General features: G+C 36.3%; 1 protein-coding gene across 2 annotated transcripts in view; it reads left to right on the forward strand.

The window, feature by feature from the left end:
* Positions 1 to 23,093, forward strand: part of FDFT1 (farnesyl-diphosphate farnesyltransferase 1) — a 36,139-nt gene extending 13,046 nt beyond the window's left edge. For both annotated transcript variants that reach the window (XM_027840300.1, XM_027840298.1), the window contains 6 exons: positions 1,882 to 2,065; positions 9,617 to 9,745; positions 11,743 to 11,934; positions 13,819 to 13,995; positions 15,007 to 15,159; positions 22,218 to 23,093. In XM_027840300.1, coding sequence (XP_027696101.1) covers positions 1,882 to 2,065; positions 9,617 to 9,745; positions 11,743 to 11,934; positions 13,819 to 13,995; positions 15,007 to 15,159; positions 22,218 to 22,439 — 1,057 coding nt within the window. In that variant the 3' untranslated portion in view covers positions 22,440 to 23,093. The remainder of the gene's footprint in view (positions 1 to 1,881; positions 2,066 to 9,616; positions 9,746 to 11,742; positions 11,935 to 13,818; positions 13,996 to 15,006; positions 15,160 to 22,217) is intronic.
* The last annotated feature ends 460 nt before the right edge of the window (positions 23,094 to 23,553 follow it).

The following is a 23,553-nucleotide window of genomic DNA, read 5'->3' on the forward strand; positions in this document are numbered from 1 at the left end:
TCATGTTATTGGTAGTTTTGAACATTAGATATTTTCCCCCATGGGGTCGAAAGGTACTTAAGCATATGATTGTGAATGGGGAAAATGGGGGTTAGAAATCAAGTATTGGTAAGTTTTTTTCCATTTTCATTTATGTGCAAATTTTGAGAATAAATGCAAGGACATAAAGCATTAATGCAATCAAAAAATGTTTCCATGAGAAGTTTCAACAATTCAACTTTATAACAATTATAAATAAACGTGTTAACTTTGTCTGGACAGTGCCCACATTTGGGTTTTTTTTAAACAAGTAAATTTCTTATTGGTGGTAACCGAAGGGTGTTTGTAGCATTTTTATCATACAGTAGATTCTATCCATTTACTATACTTTTCTGAGTTGTTTTACATGAAAGTACTTGTTTTTAATATGTCTGACTTGTGTGCTGTTCCTGTAAGTTTACTATTAAAATATATTAAACTACAAAAAGAAAGATGGAAAGAAAGAAAGCACAATTCACATGCCTTCCCCTCCATAAAACTTTCCCAGATTTTCTCAATTGGTAACAACTTTTATTCCCTCAGACCCTATGTAGCACTTGGCACCTCTATAAACTTAAGGTGTCTTTTTATTGTAGAGAGAGGGGAGAGTGTGTGTGTTTGGGGGGGTGTGGGGGTGATTTCTCCCTGCAGGTCTACAAGTGTCTTAAAGGCAAGGGACACCCCCCAGGCCCTTAAAAATGTTCATTGAGTTGAATTTACATAGTGTTTTTACTTTACATACATTGTCTCATCTGAACCTATAGCCGCAATGGGAAGGAGGTTGAGTAAGTATTATTTTCCCCACTTCACAAACTAAAGCTCAGAGACAGATTAAGCAAGTTGCTCAAGATTATATAAGTACTCAGTAGTGGTGTCAGAGCTCAAATCTGTGCCTTCTGAGCCCTCCAGTCTGGTACTCTTTCTCCTGTACCATGTATAGGTATAGGACATAGTATACCACGAAAAGTGCTGAATGAATATTTGGTATGTATGAAACCTTTTTTTCTTTCTTTAATTGCTGTGGGGCATATGACCAGTAGCAAAATCATTGAGTCAGGGGGTATGAAGGCAGCTAAGTGTTGAAGTGGACAGAATGTGGCCTGGAGTCGAGAAGACTTCAAATCCAGCCTCAGATACTTAGTAGCTATGTAACCTGGCAAGTCACTTAACCTGTATTTGCCTTAGTTTCCTCAATTATCAAATAGGGATAATAACAGCACTTACCTCCCTACATTGTTGTGAGGGTCAAATGAGATAATATTTGTAAAGCACATAGCACAGTACCTGGCACATAGTAAGTGCTATGTAAGTATTAGCTATTAGCTATTCTTAAATGAAGTTATTCACTTGGTTAGCATAATTTCACAGTATTTTCCAGAAGAATTGGAACAGTTTATAGCTTTAAGTGTCAAGTATCTGAGGTTGAATTTGAACTCAGGTCCTCCTTACTCCAAGGTCTATCCCCTGTGCCACCTAGCTACCCCAACACTAACAGTTTGTCTTTCATTGTCTTTTCCTATTTGAATATAAGGTGAAATCTCAGTTGTTTTATTTGCTTTCTGTCCCCACTCCCAACCCCCACCGCAGATTTTTATTGCTATTTTTTATTTTTATATTGCCCATCTTTCCCCATTGTATCCCTTTTCCTACCTCCCTCCCAAGAGCCATCTCTTTGAAACAAAGAATTATTTTTAAATATTATGAGTTTTGAATACATTAATTTGCTGTTTTAAATGCTAGTGTTAATATTATATATGACATATCATTGAAATATTTTGTAGCTTGTGGAATGCCCTAGTAGATAAATTTCTTCAGTCAATACCTTGAGATGTAAATATTTCTACCTCTTTTTTTTTTTCTCAGCAATGCTGTGTGCATATTTTACCTGGTTCTTCGAGCTCTGGACACTGTGGAAGATGACATGACAATCAGTATGGAAAAAAAGGTCCCATTGTTGCAAAATTTTCACTCTTACCTGTACCAGCCAGATTGGAGGTATATGGAAAGCAATCAAAAGGATCGGCAAGTCTTAGAGGACTTTTCAACGGTATTAGAGCTAAAAATAATCCTCTTAGTTTACTGACAGATGACTCATTGTTGCCAGCTAATTGCCAAAGGCATGAGCCAACTCTGTAAGAAATTATACAGGGTTCAGAATTGATTTTTGGCATTGTAGTAGGGCAGGTCCCAATTTACCAAAATGTCCTTTTCCCATTAAAAACAATAAAATTAATATTGAATAAATTCTAAGGCCACAAGAGCCTGTTTAATTACATAGTTGAATGTTTGTACTAATAGCCCTGAGTACCTTCCTGACTGTCAAGTACCTTCTGAACTTTACTTTCTTTGAGCCTAGTAAGCAGGACAGCTTTAGGTAAGTGCTTTTGGGAAAAGAATGGAAACTCCAGTCGTGGGAAATCCAGTGATAGAATAACAAGGTTTTCTAAGATGGCAGCAGGAAATGGGAATATAGCCAAATACTTTATACGATTTTTTTCTTATTTCAAGTTTCAAACTTCCTGTATGTTGACCAAAGGCTTGGATGATATCTATTCTTTAAAATGAGAAATTTTCCAGTGATAATGTACTTTTAAAGTGTGGAGGTGGTTAAATTGTGTTACTTTAAGGAATTCTTTTCCTGGTTCTTGAGTCACTTTTTGTGATTGCAAGCCTTTTTTTTTTTTTTTTTTTTTTTCCAAGTCATTTTCTATATTGTGGAATTGCAGATCCTTTGGGTTTTTATTCAAGCTGTAGGACAAGGGTTCTTAACCTTTTTTGGTTTTTAAATATTTTGCTTGTTAACTGTATTTCAGTATGATTGGTTTCCTTTGTAATCTTATGTATTTTATTTTGTGCATTTAAAAACACTTTGACAAATAGGTCCATAGTACTTCCCTGTACTGCCATAGGGGTCTGGTAACATAAAAAGGAATTTGGGGTGAAATGACAAGTAGAAGTAAATTTGAATGCCTTGTGTCAGGAGAAATTTTTGAAGAAAAGGGACAGGGTTATAAAATATTAAAGAAGTTATGTGTATCTTTTACTAGGGCAGTACTAGATTTTCTTCTGTTAATCTCTTTATACATCCTTTTATGTACCCATAATGTCTTAGGTTTGGGTTAACTAAAAGATTTGACCATCCCTCTTAAACCCAAGGAGGAAAATAACAGAACTAATACCACATTAGTATGTTCATTATATGTACAACTAACATTGAATTAGTTGAACTTTGAACATTTAGAAAATTGATTATTTTTTATACTTAAGTACTTCAGTTGTCCCTCCAGTGGAATAGATGGCCACCCCTTCATACCTTTTTATGCTTTCTTCTCTTTGTCTTTCATTTCAGCATATTAGAAGCCACTTTTCAGGTCTTTGAACATTGCCTGAGTAGCAGTATACCATTCAAGCTCTTCTGTCATACCTTGCCATAGCTACATGGCCGGCCTACCTTCTCTGATCAGAGATATTTTTATTTTTGTATGCTAGGCACCACTGTAATAAGATATGCTACTTTAATCAGCACCTACATCTTTCCTTTGTCCTTTAGATTATTCATAATTTTTATTCTCTATAAATTGTTTTACTTCATAACTTGCAGCCACCAATAGGAAATTTGATTTTAAAATGGAGTTTTGTGTCAAGAGCTGCTTGGAATCATTACAAATGCTGCATCATTATTTTTTTTTCAGGTATATACTTAGATATTATAACTACATAGCAGTCAGGATTTTTTTTTCAATTTATATTGTAGCCATGCTATGTTTTCCTGGTTCTGTTTATTTCACTTTGCAGCAGTTCATATAAGTTTTCCTATGTTTATTTGAATTCTTCATAGTCATTGTTTCTTGGGGTGTGGTAATATTCCATTGCATTGATGACCCATAGTTTGTTTAGCCATTTCACAATTCATACATATTGATTTTGGGTTTTGCCATGCATTTCTTCTTTTTAAAGAAGAAAATTCTTCTGTTGAGTTCTGATTTTTTTCTCCCATCCACCTCTTCCCCTACCCATCAAGAAGGCAGGAAATGTGATACCTGTTTTTACATATGAAGTCATGCAAAGCATAGATCCACATTAGCCCTGTTGGGGGGGGGTGGAGGGAAGTAAGAAAAATAAAGAAGGGGGAAAATATGCTTCAATCTGCAGTTTTGAGTCTATGTTACTTCTTTTTTGGATGTGAATAGCATTTTACATCATGAGTCCTTTGGAATCATGGTGGATCATTGTTTTGATCCAAGTTATTAAGGCTTTCATAGTTGATAATCCTTACAGTATTGCTGTTACTGTATAGATTGTTCTCCTGGTTCTGCTAACTTTATTTTGCATCAATTCACGAAAGTCTTCCCAGATTTTCTGAAACTATCCCCTTCATCATTTTTTAAGCACAATAGTATGCCATCGTATTCGTACACTGTAACTTGTTCAACCATTCCTCAATTGCTGGGCATCCTTTCAGTTTCCAATTCTTTGACACCACAAAAAGAGGTGCTATAAATATTTTTGTACATGTAGGTTCCTTGGGGTATAGCCCCCAAGTCATCTTCCAATGTCATTGCCTGTTCGTTTTTTATTTAATGCCTGCTTGTGGTCCTAGAACTGTAAGACCTGAAAAATGGTGATTGTAATACGTTAAAGAATAGTTATTTCCCATTCTTGGTGAAATAATAGTTCACATTTAACTGGTTTCAAAGTGACTGGTGGCACAATGGATAGAGCAGTTGAGTCTGGGGTCAGGAAGACCTGAGTTCAAATTTGACCTCAGATAGTTTTTAGTTGTGTGACCCTGGGCAAGTCACTTCTATTTGCCTTAGTTTCCTCATCTGTAAAATGGGGATAATTATATCTGCTTTGCAGGATTATTGTGAGAATCACATGAGATAATATTTGTAAAAAGCATTTAGTACAGTGATTGGCACATAGTATATGATTTATAAATACTTATTCCCTCATTTTCTTTTCTCCTTCTCCTATATTCCCAGTGCATCTGTCAGAGTGTTAGGAAAATCTAACCAACCACATCACCCCCTTAACTCAGTAAAATCCAGTGACTCTTTTGTTTTACCAAACTGGTTTTCTTACTCTTACTCATACATGGTACTCCTTGGTACACTGTTCTCCATATCTTAGAACTGGCTATCCCTATTTCTGGAAGATATTTCCCTTCTCACTCACCTCCCCTTCTGTAGGTCTCATCTCATCAAAATCTTTTCCTGATAGCTTATTATAAAAGGCCTTCACTTTCTTCTCACTCTCTTTGAAACCTCTTATTAATTTGGCTTCCAATCTCATCATTCCACTGAAACCATTGTCTCCAAAGTTGCCAATTATCTCTTAGTTGCCAGATAATTTCTCATTTTCCTTGACCTCTCTTCAGCCTTTGACACTGATCACCCTCTTTTCTTTGATATTCTCTTACCTCTGTTTCGAGATATCACTGTCTCCAGGTTCTCCTACCTATTAGAGCACTTCTTAGTCTTTCTTGATGGATTCCCTTCTGTGTCATGCCCTCTAATGATAGGTGTCCCACAAGGTTCTGCCTTGGGCCCTCTTCTGTACTTTTTCACTTGGTGATCTGATTATCTCCCCTAGACTTAATTATTGTTTTTATGCTGTTGATTATCAGATCTACCTAGTCCTGCCCTAACCTGTCTACTAACCTTCAATTTCACATTGTCAATTGCTTGTGTGATATCTTGTACTGGAGGTGCAAGAAATATTGTAAATTCAAAATGTTCAAAACTGAACCCATTGTCTTCTCCTTGAAACTCTCCCTTTTGTTTTTTATATTCCTTTTTACTATAGAGGATAACACCATGCTCTCAGTCCCTTTAGGCTTGCAACCTAGGTATCACCTTGAACTCCTCACTGTCTCTTACTTTCCATATCCAATTTGTTGCCAAAACCTATGGATTTCACCTTTGCTCGTAACAGATCTCTCAGATCTCTTGCCCTTCTCTCTGATAGTGCTACATCCCTGGTCCAGGCCCTCGTTACCTTATATTTAGAGAGTCTGCCTGCCTCAAGTCTCTCCCACTCCAATCCATCCTCCATTCAGCCACAAAAGTGATTTTCCTAAAGCACAGATCAGATTGTCACCTCCCACTCCTTCTCCTGACTTTAAACTTCATTGACTCCCTGTCACCTCCAGGATCAAATACAAAATGATGCATCTTTAATTTAAAGAATTCTTTAAATCTTAATCAAAATGATGCATCTTAAATTTAATATTTTATTGTAAATTTGTGGGTTTTTTTCCTGCATTGTCATTTTGGTGATGCAATATTGTGTCATGTAACAGTATAGTATTGTAAACAAGTCATTACATGCACATATTCCTGCTGGTCCATGTTGGACTTCCCGACAATGCACTATACACTCACCTACCAACACTTGCTTGTCACGACCTATCAACGGACTTGACCACTGATCAGGTATAACTTGTATTTTGTGAGTTTATCTGGAAAATAATGTAATCACTATGACTTTAAGTCTGTTAGACAACAGATGAAACGTGTACTAACGTTTTTTCAAAAATTTCTTCTCTTCTTTCCTTATGCTTCCACAACCCCCTTATTTTTTTATTCAATGCACCTGCAATTGCACCCAACTACTGCCACCCCCCTGGATCGTTCCAGCACTGCATGGGGGCGGTATCACCCACTTCGGGAACCTTTGAGCTAGAACATACTTTATACAATATGTCTGTAAGATTGGGGCTGTTTCACTTTTTGTCTTTGTGTCCCCAGCACCTAGCACATAGTAGGATGAATTTATTTTATGTGGTGTCTTACAATTTCCAAACTGCTTTCTGATGTAAGAGATCTAAAATGAGGGGGTTGGAGTAGATAACTTCTACACAGTGACCCTGTGAAAGAGAGCAGCTGGGGTGGCATGAGTACCTTGGGGAGTGTGTACCTCATGACCACTCTGACCTGGAGTTTTGCAAGCTCAGGGACTCATTTTTATAAGTTTACCCACTGGTGATTAGGCTCTCCAGAATTGACTAACACTAACCAAACTCACAATCTGGATTGATAAACTAGATTTCCAGTTTATTACTTTGTAGGGGTTGACATACCAGAAAAGAGAACTAATGCTGAACCATGTTGTGAGCTTTTTGGTGAGTAAATCCACTAAGGAAACCAACTTAAAAAAAAAAATTAATTGGAAGTTGATAAGCATACGGTTCAGACAACCAGAGTTAGACTGTCTTAAGGGAAGTTTGCATCATTAGGATAGTTGGAATTTCCATTCTCTAGGGATACTTCTGTTTATGGAACCCTTACTGGTTGCCTAGAAACAGCATCCTCTCTCCTAAGCAGTGTTAGAGAAACACTGATGTTCTTTCTCTAGGATCTTTCTTTTTTCTCGACTCCATGCAGGCCACCATTCTTTATTATGACAGCATTTCCTGAGTGTGCAATAATAACAATTAAGTATATGGCAGTGTTGTATTAGTTATATTGTTATTTGTATTCTTTCTGAGAAGATTATGGAACATAACCTGGTTCCTCTGATTGGCTTTGGAAGACTGATTTATTGCTTTCATAACACATAGAACAGTACAGAATTTGCAAACCAACTCTTAGAGTGGGTTTCTTAGGACATTGGCTGATCAATTTGATATTAATTTTTATTGACATGAAATTTTTTTCTTTTTGAAAGTTTTGTTGATATTCTTTTCTTTTTTTTACATTCATAATACTTTTCACTGACAGTCTCCCCATTTCTGTCTCGATGGACGCCTGTCAAAGAACCTTCCCTTTATAACAGTTCAATATCATACTAACATCTTAGAGTCAGTTTCTTAGAAAGACATTTACTAACCTCTTTAGTTGTGAGACATAAAATATATTTGGAGCTTGCAGCACTCTGCACAGGATTCTCTAAGGGAGCTTTGTGGATAAGTAAAATATAACAGAATTGTTTCTATAATTATGGCCCAGAGGAACATTGCTTTTGTTTTTATCAATTATAAGATGCCTACAAGAAATTATCCTTTTATCAGTGCTTTCATTGATCTCTTTGTAAATAAATTTTTATCCCTGATTTTGTTGTATTTGTTACTTCAGGAAGGGATGTGCTATAAAGTTGAAATTTCAGGGAACATGTGCTATAAAGCTGAGATCTTTACATTTCTTTGCTTTGTAGTCTGGAAGCAATTATTTTTCATTACCTCTCAGCTCCTCTCAAATACTCGCTGAAATAAAGATAAGAAAAAATAAAAGTAACTAGGAATCAGGAAAAACAAACTTCTGGGAAAAATATATGCCTACTGGATGAAAAACCCTATTTCAGTTCAAATATTTATTGAGCTTGTTAGGTACTGTGTGTAATTAAAGAGAAGTAGGGAACAGCCTTCTTGACCTTACCATTTGTGTTAGAGTTGTATGTGTGAAACTGAAGACTGATGCTGGTCTTGGCTATATTTAAGGAATACTTAAGGTTATCCATCAATTCACAGATTTCTAGAGTAAACATGCAATCCAGGTTGTCACTTTTCTCAAGATATATTTTGTATATAATAGCTGCTTACTAAAAGTTTATTGGATTGGCTGACGTGTAAGGAGCTAAAAGGTAATGATGTAAAGGAAAGGATTACTTTCAGGAATGAGTGAACCCCATCCTAACAGTATTACTTTGGAAACTGTTCCCAATCTATCCTTTCTCCTGTGAACTTTTCCCTTATTATAAATAGACTGTCTTGGCTAGGAAAAAACTGGAGAAGCATAGTTGCAGGAGGAATCAGTGAACCTAATAGGCCTATTTTATTCCCTTGGGCAGCAAGAGTCAACTGTGGAGACTGGCTTGAGATACATGTCTCCTGAAAGATTGAATAAACTGAGCTGGTATCATGATGTATTTGGGGTTTTGAGTTGAAAGAAAATCATTTGTCCCAAATAGTTCAAATATTTAAAATAAACCAAAAAACCCCTTTTTTCCCCCTATAGGCACAGTCAAGAGTATGTACAAGTTATTGCTTAAACAGGGTCTATTTACTATTTTCTAGTTTGGATAAATAATCTGTTAATGTTTTCTAACATATAAATTTTTCATGTTGCTATTGTGCAAGTTGTTTATAAGTATTTCAGCTGTTTTTAAATGTCTGAAGTAGCAACAAACCAACCTAAGATAAGCAGCAGAAACATTACTTTAAACTATTCATCCATTAGAATATATATCAATCTAGAAAGAAAGATATTTGGTGTGCTCTACAGTCAAGTGGATTTTTTTAAAGTCATGTTGAGCAGAGAATCCAAATTTTTAGTTCAATTGGAAATATTATGCCATGCTTAATGGTGTTTAAATATGGGAATCAGTAGCATATAGCCAAAGGCATTCTCTTTTAAATTGTGTGTGTGTGTATCTGAAGTTGTCATTTATTACCTTATATTGGAGAAATCACTGTGTTGAGTGTTTGAGTGTTTGTTAAGTATTTGTTGAGTGTTTGAATGTGTGGAAACTTTAGGCTGAGCCAAGTTGAACTTTTATTTTAATAATCATTCTGATTTTAAAAAGTCATTTCTCCCAATAGCCCTGTAAGTGTCATGCTGGTTCTCATGGTTTCTATTTTTTGTGGATTCTATTACAGGTCTCCTTAGAGTTTCGAAATCTGGCGGAGAGCTATCAAGTGGTGATTAATGACATTTGTCAAAAAATGGGGCATGGAATGGCGGAGTTTTTGGAAAAGAAAGTGAACTCCGTGCAGGAATGGGATAAGGTTAGTGATATTTTAAGTGTGTCAAGGGGCATTTTGTAGAACAGTGGTTATACCCAGTTCCAAGGAGTAGAAACAAAACTGACAGCTTCTATCTGTTATATGCCTGTTTTACACACACACACACACACACACACACATGCATACACATTTTTTATATACATTTACATATATGTGTATATGTTATACATACTAATCATAATACTCAAAACATCTCAAAAACGGATTTCTGCATATTGTTGTTCATACCTTGAGGATATTACATATTTATTTGATCAAATTTGATGTAGCTTAGTGTGACTCAGGCATCTAAGCATTAGACTATATAAGAGCCATATAGAAGTCTTAATTATTACTGGAATCTACTGTTAACTTACAGTGTGATGATAGGTAAATTGCTTTTTGCCTTGGTTTCTTAATCTGTGGTAATAGGGGTAAAAACAGTGGCTTTCACATTTTTCTTCTCCTATCAGTTTAGTACCAAGTACTTGTGTTGCTTCCTCTTCTAACTAATTTCCAGTCACGCCCTTCACACAAGTTTCATTCAAACTTGAGGTGCTGGAACCAATGTACAGCTATTGGTTTTTGAAGATTAGATTAAAATGCTAATCCTATTGTGGAACATATAAGTGTGTTCCTGGCTCTCAGCAGAGAACTAAAGGAATGAATGGGCCAAACCTACATATTGTATGAAGAAACTATAACTTCTGGCTTTCTTCTCTTCTGTAACCTCCTTCCCCTTTTATTTTCTTCTGAAACTTAAAAGGGGTGATGGAAAGTGGCTCCAGAAGTAGGTGTTGAAAGACATGGAGGGAGTTATGGCTATCCAAAAGGAGAGAGGCAAAATAAGTTGTTTTGGAATAATCAGTGTAAGAAAATTATGAACCTAGGGGAAACAATCACAGCTTTTACATTACGTGATTTGACCCTTGATGGGTAGCCATCTTTGGTCCATCTTCAGCACTTGAATACACAAGATATTGAATGAGTGTTTTTTATATAATAAAGTTTACAGATGTGAAAGATTAGCAGAACACAACCTTGTAGGATAACACACATAGTGGACTGAGGTAGCTGATAGACGTTTGAAGCGTGTGCATGTGTATGTTTTATGTATTTGTATGCAGCTCGATTCAGCTGAATGCAATTTTCTGTGTTCGCCTAATGTTTCTTGTGGACGAAGTCATACATAAACAATTGTGAAGTATGTGTTATGTTCAGAATGTTCCCTTAATATATCAATTCTGTTGGAACAAATTTACATTTTCAAAATAAGCATTATAGCAAAATTGACTGTACTTTTCTCATTTGCATAGTACTGGAGTCACATGAATACTAGTACTATATTCCAGCCATCCTTTTTCTGTGTTCCATATGGATTTAGGTAGTTTTACTTCTAATTTCCATAGCACTGCCTAATTTTATTACACTTCTAACCCCAAATTCCTTCACTCTTGGATGCCATGCTTGTGTTGCTATTGCAATGTGCCTTCTAATACTGTTCTCCAGGTTTGTATTTAATGTCAGCCAGGGAGAATGTTTATTGTTTGCCCTTTGCGTGATTTACTGACTGCCTTTTCTGTGGTATGTTTTGGAGTCTATTTTACATTGGTTGTTATTCACTTCTGATATTTTTGGGGTGAAGGGATGGGGGTTGGGGTAGGATGAGAGAGAGAGTTTGAGAGTGAGTGTATCATAGTAGTGATTTTCCCATAGTTTGGGATAAAAAAGATGTTTTTTCTTAACCAACTTTTTGCTTATACAAATAAGATTTTTCTTTGCTTAGTCAGCCATTATTTAAAATAGAAATCTGTTAATAATTAGTTCCTTGTTATCTCCTTTACAATGATGATTATGACTGAATTTGAATTCATTAAAGATGTAAGCTCAATATAAGTTAGTTTCTACTAACAAGGATATTTGATCATAACATTGCATTTACTGACAGTGCTGAATAACAAAGAATTTACTGTAGCTCTTTAAAAAATGATCTTTTACAGTACTGTCACTATGTTGCTGGACTAGTAGGAATTGGCCTTTCTCGTCTGTTCTCGGCTTCAGAGTTGGAAGACTCCATTATTGGACAGGACTTGAAGCTTGCCAATTCTATGGGTCTGTTCCTACAGAAGACAAACATCATTAGAGATTATTTGGAAGACTTGATGGAGGGGAGAGAGTTTTGGCCCCAAGAGGTAACCGAAATCGGGAGTTGTGAGAGAAAACATTCTAGAGAGTTAAAAAAAAAAAAAAGGATTGTTGTCCTCATTTAAAAAAAAACACATATTAGAAAAAATAATAAGATTCAAGGAATTTATTTTCTAATTTTTATTTGCTCAACCTTTTTACCTTCCTGTTGGCTTTTTTAAAAAATTAGGTTATACTTAAAGGTAAGTTAAATTTTTTTCCTTTCTTTTTTTGGTAAGTGACTTGCCCAGGGTCACACAACTAGTAAGTGTCAAGTATTTGGTCTGAGGCCGAATTTGAACTGAAGTCCTCCTGACTTCAGGGCCGGGGCTCTATTCGCTGCGCCACCTAGCTGTGCCCCTAAGTTAAAATTTTATCATATGGAATTTTGTGGATTAATGGGATACATACTATATAGTTGAAGAAATTTAATTCTTTTGCTTCAAAAATTCTTTTGTGAAAATGTGTTCAACTGAAGATGCATATAAACTTTTCATCAGTAGTATGATGTTTTAAAATTTTGAAATTGTCCCAATGTAGTTTAATACTATAAAACTGACTGAAGGCATTACAGGGGATTAAACTTACAATCCAATAAGTCTGTTTTTTTTCTCTTGTCTGATGAAACTCAATGTTTTAGTTTTACATCTTGTAGAATACTTTTGTGTTCAGGAGTCAAATTGTGATGGAGCAGTTAGAACATTTTCCTTTTAATTGAAATATCTTAAGTAGTCTTACTTCATATCACAACTCTACAAGAGAATAAATGATATTTGAAAAAAGAGTATTTATGCTCTTATTCCAAGAACTAAGTTAAAGTTATATATGATTTAAATTTGTAGTGGCCATTTTTCTAAATGAATGTGTTCTTGGATCCAGTTTCTTTGTATCTGCATTTATATGCACTTCGTTTTGAGTATAGAACTGCTTTTAAAAAAAAAAATCTGCATTTTAAGTTACTAAATTTTGGCTAACTCTGAGAAGACTTCCTAAGACATTGAAATCTAGAGCATCTCCTTTTCCAGAGATTTTGAGGAGAAAAGGATAAACATGAGTTTACCTGATATAGTTAGGTATTGTGTGAGTTAGGGCCATGAATTTAATTTATTTCCCGGGACCTCTTTCAGCATTTGATTTATTTTTAAACCAAGCTACATACTTAGTAAATGAACTGCTTATGGAACTCAAAAGTATCCTTTAGGTATATTTAGGCATAACAGAATTGGATAGATTTGAATCCATATGGTAAAATTGAGTAAGGGTGAATTTTAAATGCCTTAATTTAGGCTCAAAAACAATATCACAAGTGCATAGATGCAGGTTTACTGGAGCATTACTGAATTATAGCACAAAAAGGAAATTCCTGTGTTTCTGGGAAAACTTTAAATAACAGGGCAGGAAAGACTCAAATCCTATTATTTTAATTACATTAATTTTACATCAAGGTTATAAATCTCATTTTGTCAAAGGAAAAATGGAAAATATTTTCCTAGGAAAGGTCCAATTTATAATCCCACATCTGTTTGCGATTATTTCCTTGAGGAAATCTGATTTGACATGTTGGTGATTGTTTGAACTTTTCACAGTATCTTTTAGAAGCTGCATTTCTATTTGTAGTGTACAGTATGCCAAAACAGTAACTTATTAATGTTGTGATGTCTAGAAGTAGTATGTACTTTCTCTAGGTGCCTGCCTACCTTCCTTGTCAGGGCATCGTTTGCTCCAAAATGTAATCCATTGAGAGATCACCTTTGTTTGGCCTTTAGGTAGTGTAATTCTGTCAAATGGACAGACTTGAGTTTTAGTAAATATTCAGTATTGTTGCATAGATTCTTCTACTCTTTCTTAATTTTCACTTGTGTAATGATAGTTTTTGCATCATTTGTCTCTAGGTTTGGAGTAGATATGCCAAGAAGTTGTCTGATTTAGCCAAACCAGAGAATATTGACTTGGCTGTCCATTGTCTCAATGAACTGGTTACTAATGCTTTACAGCACATCCCAGATGTCCTCACCTATCTTTCCCGACTAAGAAATCAAAGTGTGTTCAACTTTTGTGCTATTCCACAGGTATGCATGGGGCTATATTGAGGGTAGGGGTTGGAGATGGTCTTTTGCCTAGGTCTGCATTTATTCATTTCTCCTCTTGTTTGGGTTTATGGTTATGATTCCTTTACAAAAAAGACAGTAACTTGGTTTTGCTTACGAGGAAGATTCCTATATATCTGCTCTTTTCTTCCCTTTTTTTTCATAAAGATCTAGTTCTATAGGATCTTCTTTATGGCTCTTTAGATTATCAACTTCTAAACTATCCATTTTTCCCTTTTTTAATCAGAAATAAAGCTAATATTAAATAATTTTTGGGTTAAAATAATCAGAACATAGTTACTATATTAAAGTACTTCACTGTTCTTGTCCTCAAGACAAAGAAGCCTGTCCCTATATAATGCTTCTTAACTTTGCTTTCTAGGAATTAAAAATGTGGTTGAAACTTTTTTGTTTTAAATAGATAATCAGGTAGGATAATGTGCTTATTTGTGTAATGGACTGTTAAGGCTGATTTTTGATACATAACTGTATTTGTTTTAATTAAATACTTTGCTGTTGAGTGTGAGTGGGGGAGTTAACTGAGGTAGTAAGAGTGAGAAAGTTGCCTGTTTGGTCACTTCAGCATTTGCCTTTGGTGGCTAAGGATGACAAGGTGGGGATACAGTAGAGAGTAGGGGCAATACAAATTGCATGCCTGCCCCCATTTTCCATTTACTTTGGATACACACAAACACGTGCACATATTTGCACACAGTACACATGTTTGTATATCTCTATGCTATATAGTTGGTTTTAGAATAAGAAGTGTGATTCTATGTCCTTTCTAGGCAGGGTTGAGTAGAGAAAGAAAAGGGGTAAATGATATATTGATTTTGCTTCTTAATTAATTTTTTCTTGACATTCATCTTATTTCAGAGGGTGATCTCGCTCTTTCAGTAGAAATGACTACGTTGACTTTCCTTGTTTCTTTCTGATTTTGAGTTACAGGATTAATTAAGAAACTTCTGAAGGTTTTTTTTGGTTTATCTGTAGGTGATGGCTATTGCTACTCTGGCTGCCTGTTATAACAACCAGCAGGTGTTCAAGGGGAGGGTAAAGATTCGGAAGGGGCAAGCAGTAACATTGATGATGGAAGCGACCAACATGCCAGCTGTCAAAGCTATTATATACCAGTATATGGAAGAGGTAAAGGGTGGGTGGGTGGGGGTGGGTGTGTGTGTGTGTGTGTGTGTGTGTGTGTGTGTGTGTGTGTGTGTGTGTGAGATAGGTTTACATTTAGTATTTGCTTGATTTATCCTATGTATTTATAGCTTATTTCAGGCCTTTTCATAGCTTTTCTCATTGGTAATGATAATGTTTATATTTCTATAGCAGTTTCCTTTTTAAAACATTTAAGAAAATTTTTTCTACATTCAAAAAAAATTTATTGAGAGGTACTGAAGACTGGTGTGTAGAGGGCCAGCCGTGGAGCCAGGAAAACTGAGTTTCAGGTCTCACTTTTGATATATCCTGGCTGTGTGACTCTAGGAAAGGTACTTAAACTTTTATTAATCCAGGAAATTCTTGAAGACTCTTGGGTAGCTGACAAGGTGCTAAGTTGTGCATTGATAGAGGAAGTTTTCTATACTAGTAAAATAACAGGTCCAGTCTCTATCCCTATCCTTTAAAAAAAAATTATGAACTGAAGATCATCCAGGAACATGAATATTTCTAGACAAAAAGGAGACCAGAAAGTTGGGATTATATGTGAAACTTTGCATCTACTACATACAACTTTTCTTTCAGGATATTTTATGTTTAACATGGTAGTACCAACATTGCCTTACTTGTCTGGAATCCCCTCAGATCATCTTTATCTATTTTAAACTACAGTTTCATTGTGAAACTTTTCTTTAATCTCTTCCTTTTTTTTTTTTTATCACTATCATTACCCCCTCCTACTCTTCCTTTCCCCTCCCCAACTTCCCCAAACTTCCAGTTAAAGCATTTTCCTATATTTATGTCATTTGATTGTGGTAGCCATGAAGAAGGAGGCTTTAGTCTCCATTTTTACATTTGAAGAAACTGAGATGCAAAGAGGTAAAATGAATTTGCCTGAAGTCACAGCTGTAAGATAATAATGCTTACCTAACATTTTGTGCTTTATTTATAAATGCAATAACAACTTTGATGAAGCATGTAATTGTTCATTTTAGTAGTGAGAAAAATGAGACCCAAAGAGTGATATCATAGCAATCTAGGGAAAAGTAATAATGTAGGATTTGGGACCGTGGGTCTAGAACATGTTACCCCTAGAAATCTGCCTCGGTACTTAAAAGCATTGTGATGCATTACTTCTCTGTTTCTTTCATATTTATCCGCTGTGGGAAGACATGGTTGCTCTTGGCTCAGCTGTATGACCTTGGACAAGTTAACTTTTTCTAAGTCTTAATTTCTTATCTTAATCTGTAAAATTGGGGTGGAGAGTAATACTTTCTATTACTTAGAGCAGCTACTATTTGTCAGGCACTGTGCTAAGCACTTTACAGATATTTATCTCCTTTGATTTTCATAACAACCCTGTTGTTATTATCCCCATTTTACAGGTGCGTAAGCCTAGGCAAAAAGGTTAAGTGACTTGCCCAGGGTCACACAGCTAGTAAATGTCTGAGACCAGATTTGAACTCAAGTCTTTCTGACTCCAGGACACTCAGTTGCCCCTGCCACCTATTAACTCACTCAGCAGTCTGAAGTAAGCTGAAAAACATTAGAGTATTACTAGCCTTGAAGCCTGAAGTTTTTGCGTCTAGGCTCTGACTTTTACTAGCCATATGACTTTGGGTAAATCACTTAATCACTATGAACCTTCATTTCCTCCTTGTAGGAATGAAGATAGTAATTCTTACATTAATACTTCTTCACAGGGATTTATAGGGAAAGTAATTTATGAATCTTAAAATGCTATATAAATGTGAGCTGCTATTATTGTTAAGTAATAATATTAAGACACCAACATTCTCAAAACACTCACAAAGTCCTGTGTCTTTTCCTTCACTCCTTCCCACTAGGGAAATTTCCTCCACCTCTCAAAAGTTCTAGGCCCAAAGGAGAAGAGTGTGGTATATGAATATATTTTAAGTAATTACTTTAGGAAGGAGTCTGAACATTAGCCACATTTAATCTACAGATTAAGCATGTGATTTCTAATGATATGTTCATTTTAATGAAGTTTCAATACAATACTTTAGAAACAGTATGGAGCCCATCAAATGGGATTTTCTGTGACCTCTGTACCAAAATTTCCATTCCTCTTTTGTACTTTCCTTTGGTTAAATTGTTTTTAGGCATTATCATCAGCCTCTCTAGCAGAGGGCAATTGTAGAGGGGAAGGAGACCAAATACAAAACAGTCAGTTTGCCTACACTAATTTGTGTAGTTCTTTCTACTGAAACGGGTGAAAAAGCTCAACCATTATCTAGAAGGCAGTACCTAACAACCAGTCTGTTGGATATACTAATTCATGGTAAACACACACACGTACCAGTTTTCATTGGTGGGGCTCAGACCTTTCAGATTGCTTAATGGTAAATTTAGCCATTTACAAGTATGCTTTAGAATAAAAGTTTTTGAATGCTACTGAACAGATAACTATTTGTGGATTCAACTTGTCTAATGTTGATTAAATGAAGAGATTTGAGCCGAAAGAAAGAAATATCAACTTGCTTCAGAGACTGTTTTGGTATTCTGATATTGTTTTGGTTCCAGTTTTAGAAAAGTTTTCTTTTTCCTACAGATAACCCAGTTTACTTTTTTTTTTTTTAAAGGACAATTTTTGTTTTGGTTTGCAGTTAAGAGGAATTTGATTTGAGTTCAGCAAATTTGTGTAGTTCATTCTGGATTTGGGTTTATAGTTTAGATTAGCTCAGATGACTGACCCTAAGGTTCTATGATTGAGTTATCCTGACACTATATGGTTGGTAACTAGACTTAAGTGTTATTTTACTGTCCTCATTAGAGCTATTTTGAAGTAAAATCTTCTAAATTGAATCTTAGCAGATGCCTAACTTTGGGCCAGTTCTAACTCCATAATTCAATCATTGTTCATCTGGATTCTTTTTCTACTGCCCAATTCACTTTTAGATACCACAGGAGAAACATTTTCTTCTTTAGATAATTAGAAATATACCGGTTGTTGGAACAGCCAGGTGGCACAGTGAATAGAGCACCAATGCTGGAGTCAGGAGGATATGAGTTCAAATTTGACCTCATACTTACTAAGTGTGTGATCCTGGGCAAGTCACTTAACCCAGATTGCCTCCTATGTAGAGAACCTGGTAGACTGAGGGTCCTGTTATATATCCCAAACATAAACAGTTTGTTATTTCACTAGTTTTCCCTTGAAAAGGATCATTCTAGGTGGTGACAGGTCCAGAAATATTTATGTCTTACTACCTAATTTTATTATCTCTAGTTCTAATTTGTTAGAGGTCTTCTGAGTTTAATTCGAACGATCAATACTGGACTAAGTGTGCTCTTTACTAGCTGAGAGCACAGTGGCAGATCAATCTGTCTGTAGGACTGACCTCATTCTTCAGTTATTTTACATGGTACTATTCAAAGCAAGAACTAAGAAGCCAAACATCTGAACGTGTGCCTGTAACAGGTTGGATTTGGTTTAGCTTCTTGAATACCCAGCCACACTCCAGAATTGCCTGGTACTAAAAATAATCTGGATTCCTCTGAGCTGATTAGAAGTAACCAACTGAGGACACAAACTTTCAGACACAAGGCCAGAAACCCTGTTTTCCTGTTTTCTGCCAGCCTCAACTCCTTGAAAACATAAGGCTTTTTGTATGATTTTAGAGGAAATACTGTTAAAATTTTTCTTCTGATCCCTTATTTTGGCTGGCATTCACCTTTGCTTCTCAAAGTTTATGCTATGGCAGAGTCTACCAAGCTGGAAAGGTTTTTAGTACAAGCCTAGTGATGGACTGTGTCCAAGGATCAGCCTAGTGATATCCAGTCTTGTTCATCACTAGAAGGTTGGCTATGAAGTAATGAATCTTTTTGGCCATACCAACTGATAAAACTATTAAGTTGTGGAGGGATTACAATCTGCATTTGTAGAGGGAGTGCCTACACAACCAAAAAGATCTGTATAAAGATCTATAGGAGTCAGTCAACAAGCTTTACTTAAGTGCTTACTATTTGCCAAGCATTGTGATAAGTGCTAAGCATACAAAAGCAAAAGCACACACTGCTTTCAAGGAGCTCCCATTCTAATTAGTGAGACAAATGCAAACTAATGATCCTTAAAAAGGGATATGTAAATGAGGGTGTAATTGGAAGATCTTACCTGAAAGAAACTGCTAATCCTGGGAAGCTAGGAATTTAAGGTGAATAGGGAGACCAGACAGTGCAAATGCAGAGTCAGGAGATTGAGGGTTACGGCAAAAAGACCAGTATGACTCAACTATAAAGTTTGTGGAGTTGAGTATTATCTAAGAAAAGCAAAAAGATAGGACAGTGAGTGAAGAGTTTAAAAACACCAACCAGAGAATTTTATATTTAAAACTACAGTTCATGTGACATTGGACTTTCAGGGGAGGAATTGGTACAAAGGAATAACTATGACATGGTCAGAGCTCTGCTTTAAGAATAACACTTTGGCCCCTCAGTGGGGAGTATATTGGAGAGATGTTGCAAAGGTGAAATCAACAGGCCTTGGCAACACATTGCATATGGGAAGTGAGAGATAGTGAAGAGTCCAAGGAATTCCTAGGTTGCAAGCTTTGAGGAACTAGGAGAAAGATGTTGTTTGCCCTCTACAGAAATAAGAAGGTAGGGGGCAGCTAGATGTCGCAGTGGATAGGACACCTGCCCTGGATTCAGGAGGACCTGAGTTCAAATCTGACCTCAGACACATAACACTTACTAGCTGTGTGACCCTGGGCAAGTCACTTAACCCCATTGCCTAGCCAAAAAAAAATTTTTTTTAAATTAAAAAAAATTTAAAAACAAAATAAGGTAGGAGGGTGGTTAGAGGGGACAGGGTGAGAAATTTAGGGGGAAAAATAACAAGTTCTGATTTGGGCATGATAAAGTTTAATATGTCTGCAAGGCAATTGGAAACTTGAGACTGGAGGTCAGCAGACTTTGGGGCAGGATAAGTGGATTTGAAAATCACCAGCATAGTGATAAATAATTAAATCCATGGGAGCTGCTGAGATCACCAAGTGAAGTAGTTTGAAGAAGAAGAGGGCCCAGGACAGAACCCTGAGGGACATCACGGTTAGAGGGTGTGATAAGGAGAGTTCAGCAAAAGAGACAGAAGAAACTGTCAGATGGGTAGAAGGAAAATAAGGAGAATGGTGTCCCAAAAGCCTAGAGAAAAAAGAATATCAAGGACAGAATGATCAGTGGTGTCAAAAGCTGCAGAGAAGTCAAGGAAAATGAGAGTAGAGGAAAAACCCATAGGATTTGGTAACTAAGGAATCATTAGTAACTTTGGAAAGAACAGTAATGGTGCATTGATGTAGTCAGAAGCTGGATTGTGAGAAGAACGAAAGGAGAGACAGTGGAGGCACCTATTAGAGATGGCCTTTTTGAGGCATTTAGCTACAAAGGGCAGAAGAGATATAGGATGGTAGTGGGGATGGAAGGATCAAGAAAGGTTTTTTTTTTTTTCCAGGATTGGGGAGACAAGGGCTTATTTATAGGCAATGTGAAATGAGCCAGTAGGTGGGGAGAGATTGAAAATAAGTGAATAATGGGGGGTGGGGGGGTGGTTTGCCAGTCTGTTGGAGTAGACTGGATGGAATGGGACCATTTGATTTTTTTTTTTTTTTTGTGAGGCGGTTGTGGTTAAGTGACTTGCCCACGGTCACACAGCTAGTAAGTGTCAAGTGTCTGAGGCTGGATTTGAACTTTGGTCCTCCTGACTTCAAGGCCAGAGCTTTATCCACTGTACCACTTAGCTGCCCCTGGAATGAGATCATTTGAGCAAGTAGAGGGGTTAGCCTTGGTAAAGAGTAAGGCCATTTTGGAGATAGTGGCAGAAGACACATGAGTGATAAGAGATGAGAAAGAAGGGAGAAGAGGGAATTTACAGAGAATGGCCTCAATTTTTTCTTTAAAATGTTAGGCAAGGTTCTCAGCCAAGAGAGTGGGGAGAAAGAGAACCATGGGAGATCTGAGGAGGGATGAAAAGGTTTTAAAGAGCCTCTGGGCTCTTTAAAGAGACAGTGGGATGCTGGGTTGATAAGGGAAGTATAGTAGTAGAATTGCCTAGCAGCCGTGAGGGTCCAGTTGAAGTTGTATAACAGATTTGTAGTGGACCCAGTCAGAATGGCTATGTGATTTTCTCCATCTTCATTCAGCAGCATGTGTGTTGAAGTTGAAGCGATATGATAAGGGGGGCTAGAGATTGAAGAAAGGAAGACAGTATGGTGGGGTAGAGGAATAGGTCATGGGAAGTGAATAGGTTGAGAAACTGAGTGGCTAGGGTGTTTGAGAGAGAATCTATATTGAAGTCTCTTAATTTGAGGGCAGGAGTTGAGCCTACAAAAACCTACAAAATCCAGGTTCTCATTTGAGCCTCACAACAGTCCTGTGAGGTAGCTGAGGAAAAACAGGTAAATGTTATTCATATTTTTCTTATAAGGAAATGGAAGCTTTTACTGGTTTAAAAAAGGAGTTATAGTTTAAGGTAAAGGCAGCTGGGTAGTGTAGTACTGGGCCTGGAGTCAGGAAGACCTGTGTTCAAATCCAGCCTCAGACACTTTCTAGCTGTGTAACCTTGACAAGTTACTTAACCTCTGCCTCAATTTTCTCAACTGGAAAATAGGAATAATAATAATAATAGCATCTACTTCCCAGCTTTGTTGTGAGGACCAAATGAAATGTTTGTTTTTCCAGTATTTGTATTTGCCAAGCACAGTGCTTGGCACATACTAAGTGCTTTATAAATGTTAGCTGTTGTTACAAAGGGGTGTGACTAGATCCTACAGATTTGCTCAGGGTCACAGGTGCTTATTTTATGATGCAGGATCTGTTGCTTATAACTATGAATCTTTTCTGTGTGATATTAGGTAGATATCTGTAAAGGGTGACTTGATCATATTTTGAATCATGTTTCCAAAGTAATATAAAAAGAATACATCTAATCTTGGGGGATTAGGGTGAAGGGGAGTCATCTAGACAATTTGTTCTTTTAAAACAGATTCCAATTTTGTGATTTTTTTTCCCCCTCCTTCCTCTGACAGATTTATCAAAGAATTCCAAGCTCAGACCCATCTTCCAGTGAGACAAAGCAGATCATCTCCTCTGTTCGGAAACAGAATCTTCCCAGTTGTCAACTAATCTCTCGGAACCACTATTCCCCTATTTACCTGTCGTGTGCCATGCTTTTGGTTGCACTAAGCTGGCAGTATCTCAGCACCATGTCCCAGGCCACAGAAGAATATGTTCAAACTGGGGAACACTGATTCAGAAGTCAGCCCAAGGCAATGGAATATTTTTAAAGGAGTTTTTTTTTTCCCCTTTTATCCTTTTAAAACATTACAGTGGCATAAACCCTCAGAAACTGAAATGCTGTTGAGAAGAATGTAATAATAAAAAGTGGATAACCTAGTCTATTACTCTCCTTAGCTGGCAGAATTTCTACAACTTTGTTCAAATGATTACATGTGAGACTGCCAGAGATTTGATTTCATAGGAATCCTCCATTATAGGATTATAATGAAATATATTTAACTGGAAGTGACCCTAGTACTTGGAATTTTGGACACCCAGTCTAGTAAAAGATTCGTATGTGTGTGCGTGCGTTTGTGTTTTTCTATTTGTTTCCTGAATGTATAGTAGATTTTTTTCCTCATTACTCCTTTGTTTTTTTTCTTTTAATGATTTGAACATTGAATGTCATTAATGTTTATTAAGAATAAGTAATTGTCATCGCATGAGGGTCAGAGGCTAATGTTCCCGATTTTCTTTTTTTGAAGGGAGTTTTGTTTTAAAAGAAAAATAATGGCTAATTCCTGTATAGTACCTGATCCCATTCTAGGAGGTGAAGAAGATCTGCTTGCCTCTAATAAAGGCTAAAATTTGTAAAAGTTTCTATAATAAATATTTTTAATACCCTATGATTTTGTGAAAAATAAAAACTAAAGGTTAGGATCCTACAATGGCACTTAAAAATTTAGTCTTTCACAACAAAAATGAGATTAAGGAATGAGATTATAATGTACCTTTAGGTTGCTCAAAGTCAGACACATACCAAGGAATAGAGTGACAAAATATCAGTTACAGAAATCCTTGTAATCCTTGTGGTATGAGAACAAGTGTAGAAAGATTAGAAATGCCTTGTTACCAGTACTACTTTGATTCTTGAAGGATTGTGCTTTCTTTGATGTGGTTACTCCTCCTGTGGATGAAAATTAAAAACTCTCTGAAACTTGGCAGATCTTAGAAGAGTTGCTGTGGCCAAAAAATTCCATTAACCTTTGGCTAATCTGGCAATGAAACCATGCAAGTCTAATTTGTATGTTGTGCTGTTATGACTAGGGAAAAGCCATACCTCACAGAAGCTCTGTTATAAATCTG

Source organism: Vombatus ursinus, unplaced genomic scaffold (assembly GCF_900497805.2).
Source record: "Vombatus ursinus unplaced genomic scaffold, bare-nosed wombat genome assembly UNPS02014841.1, whole genome shotgun sequence".
Taxonomy (NCBI): Eukaryota; Metazoa; Chordata; class Mammalia; order Diprotodontia; family Vombatidae; genus Vombatus; species Vombatus ursinus.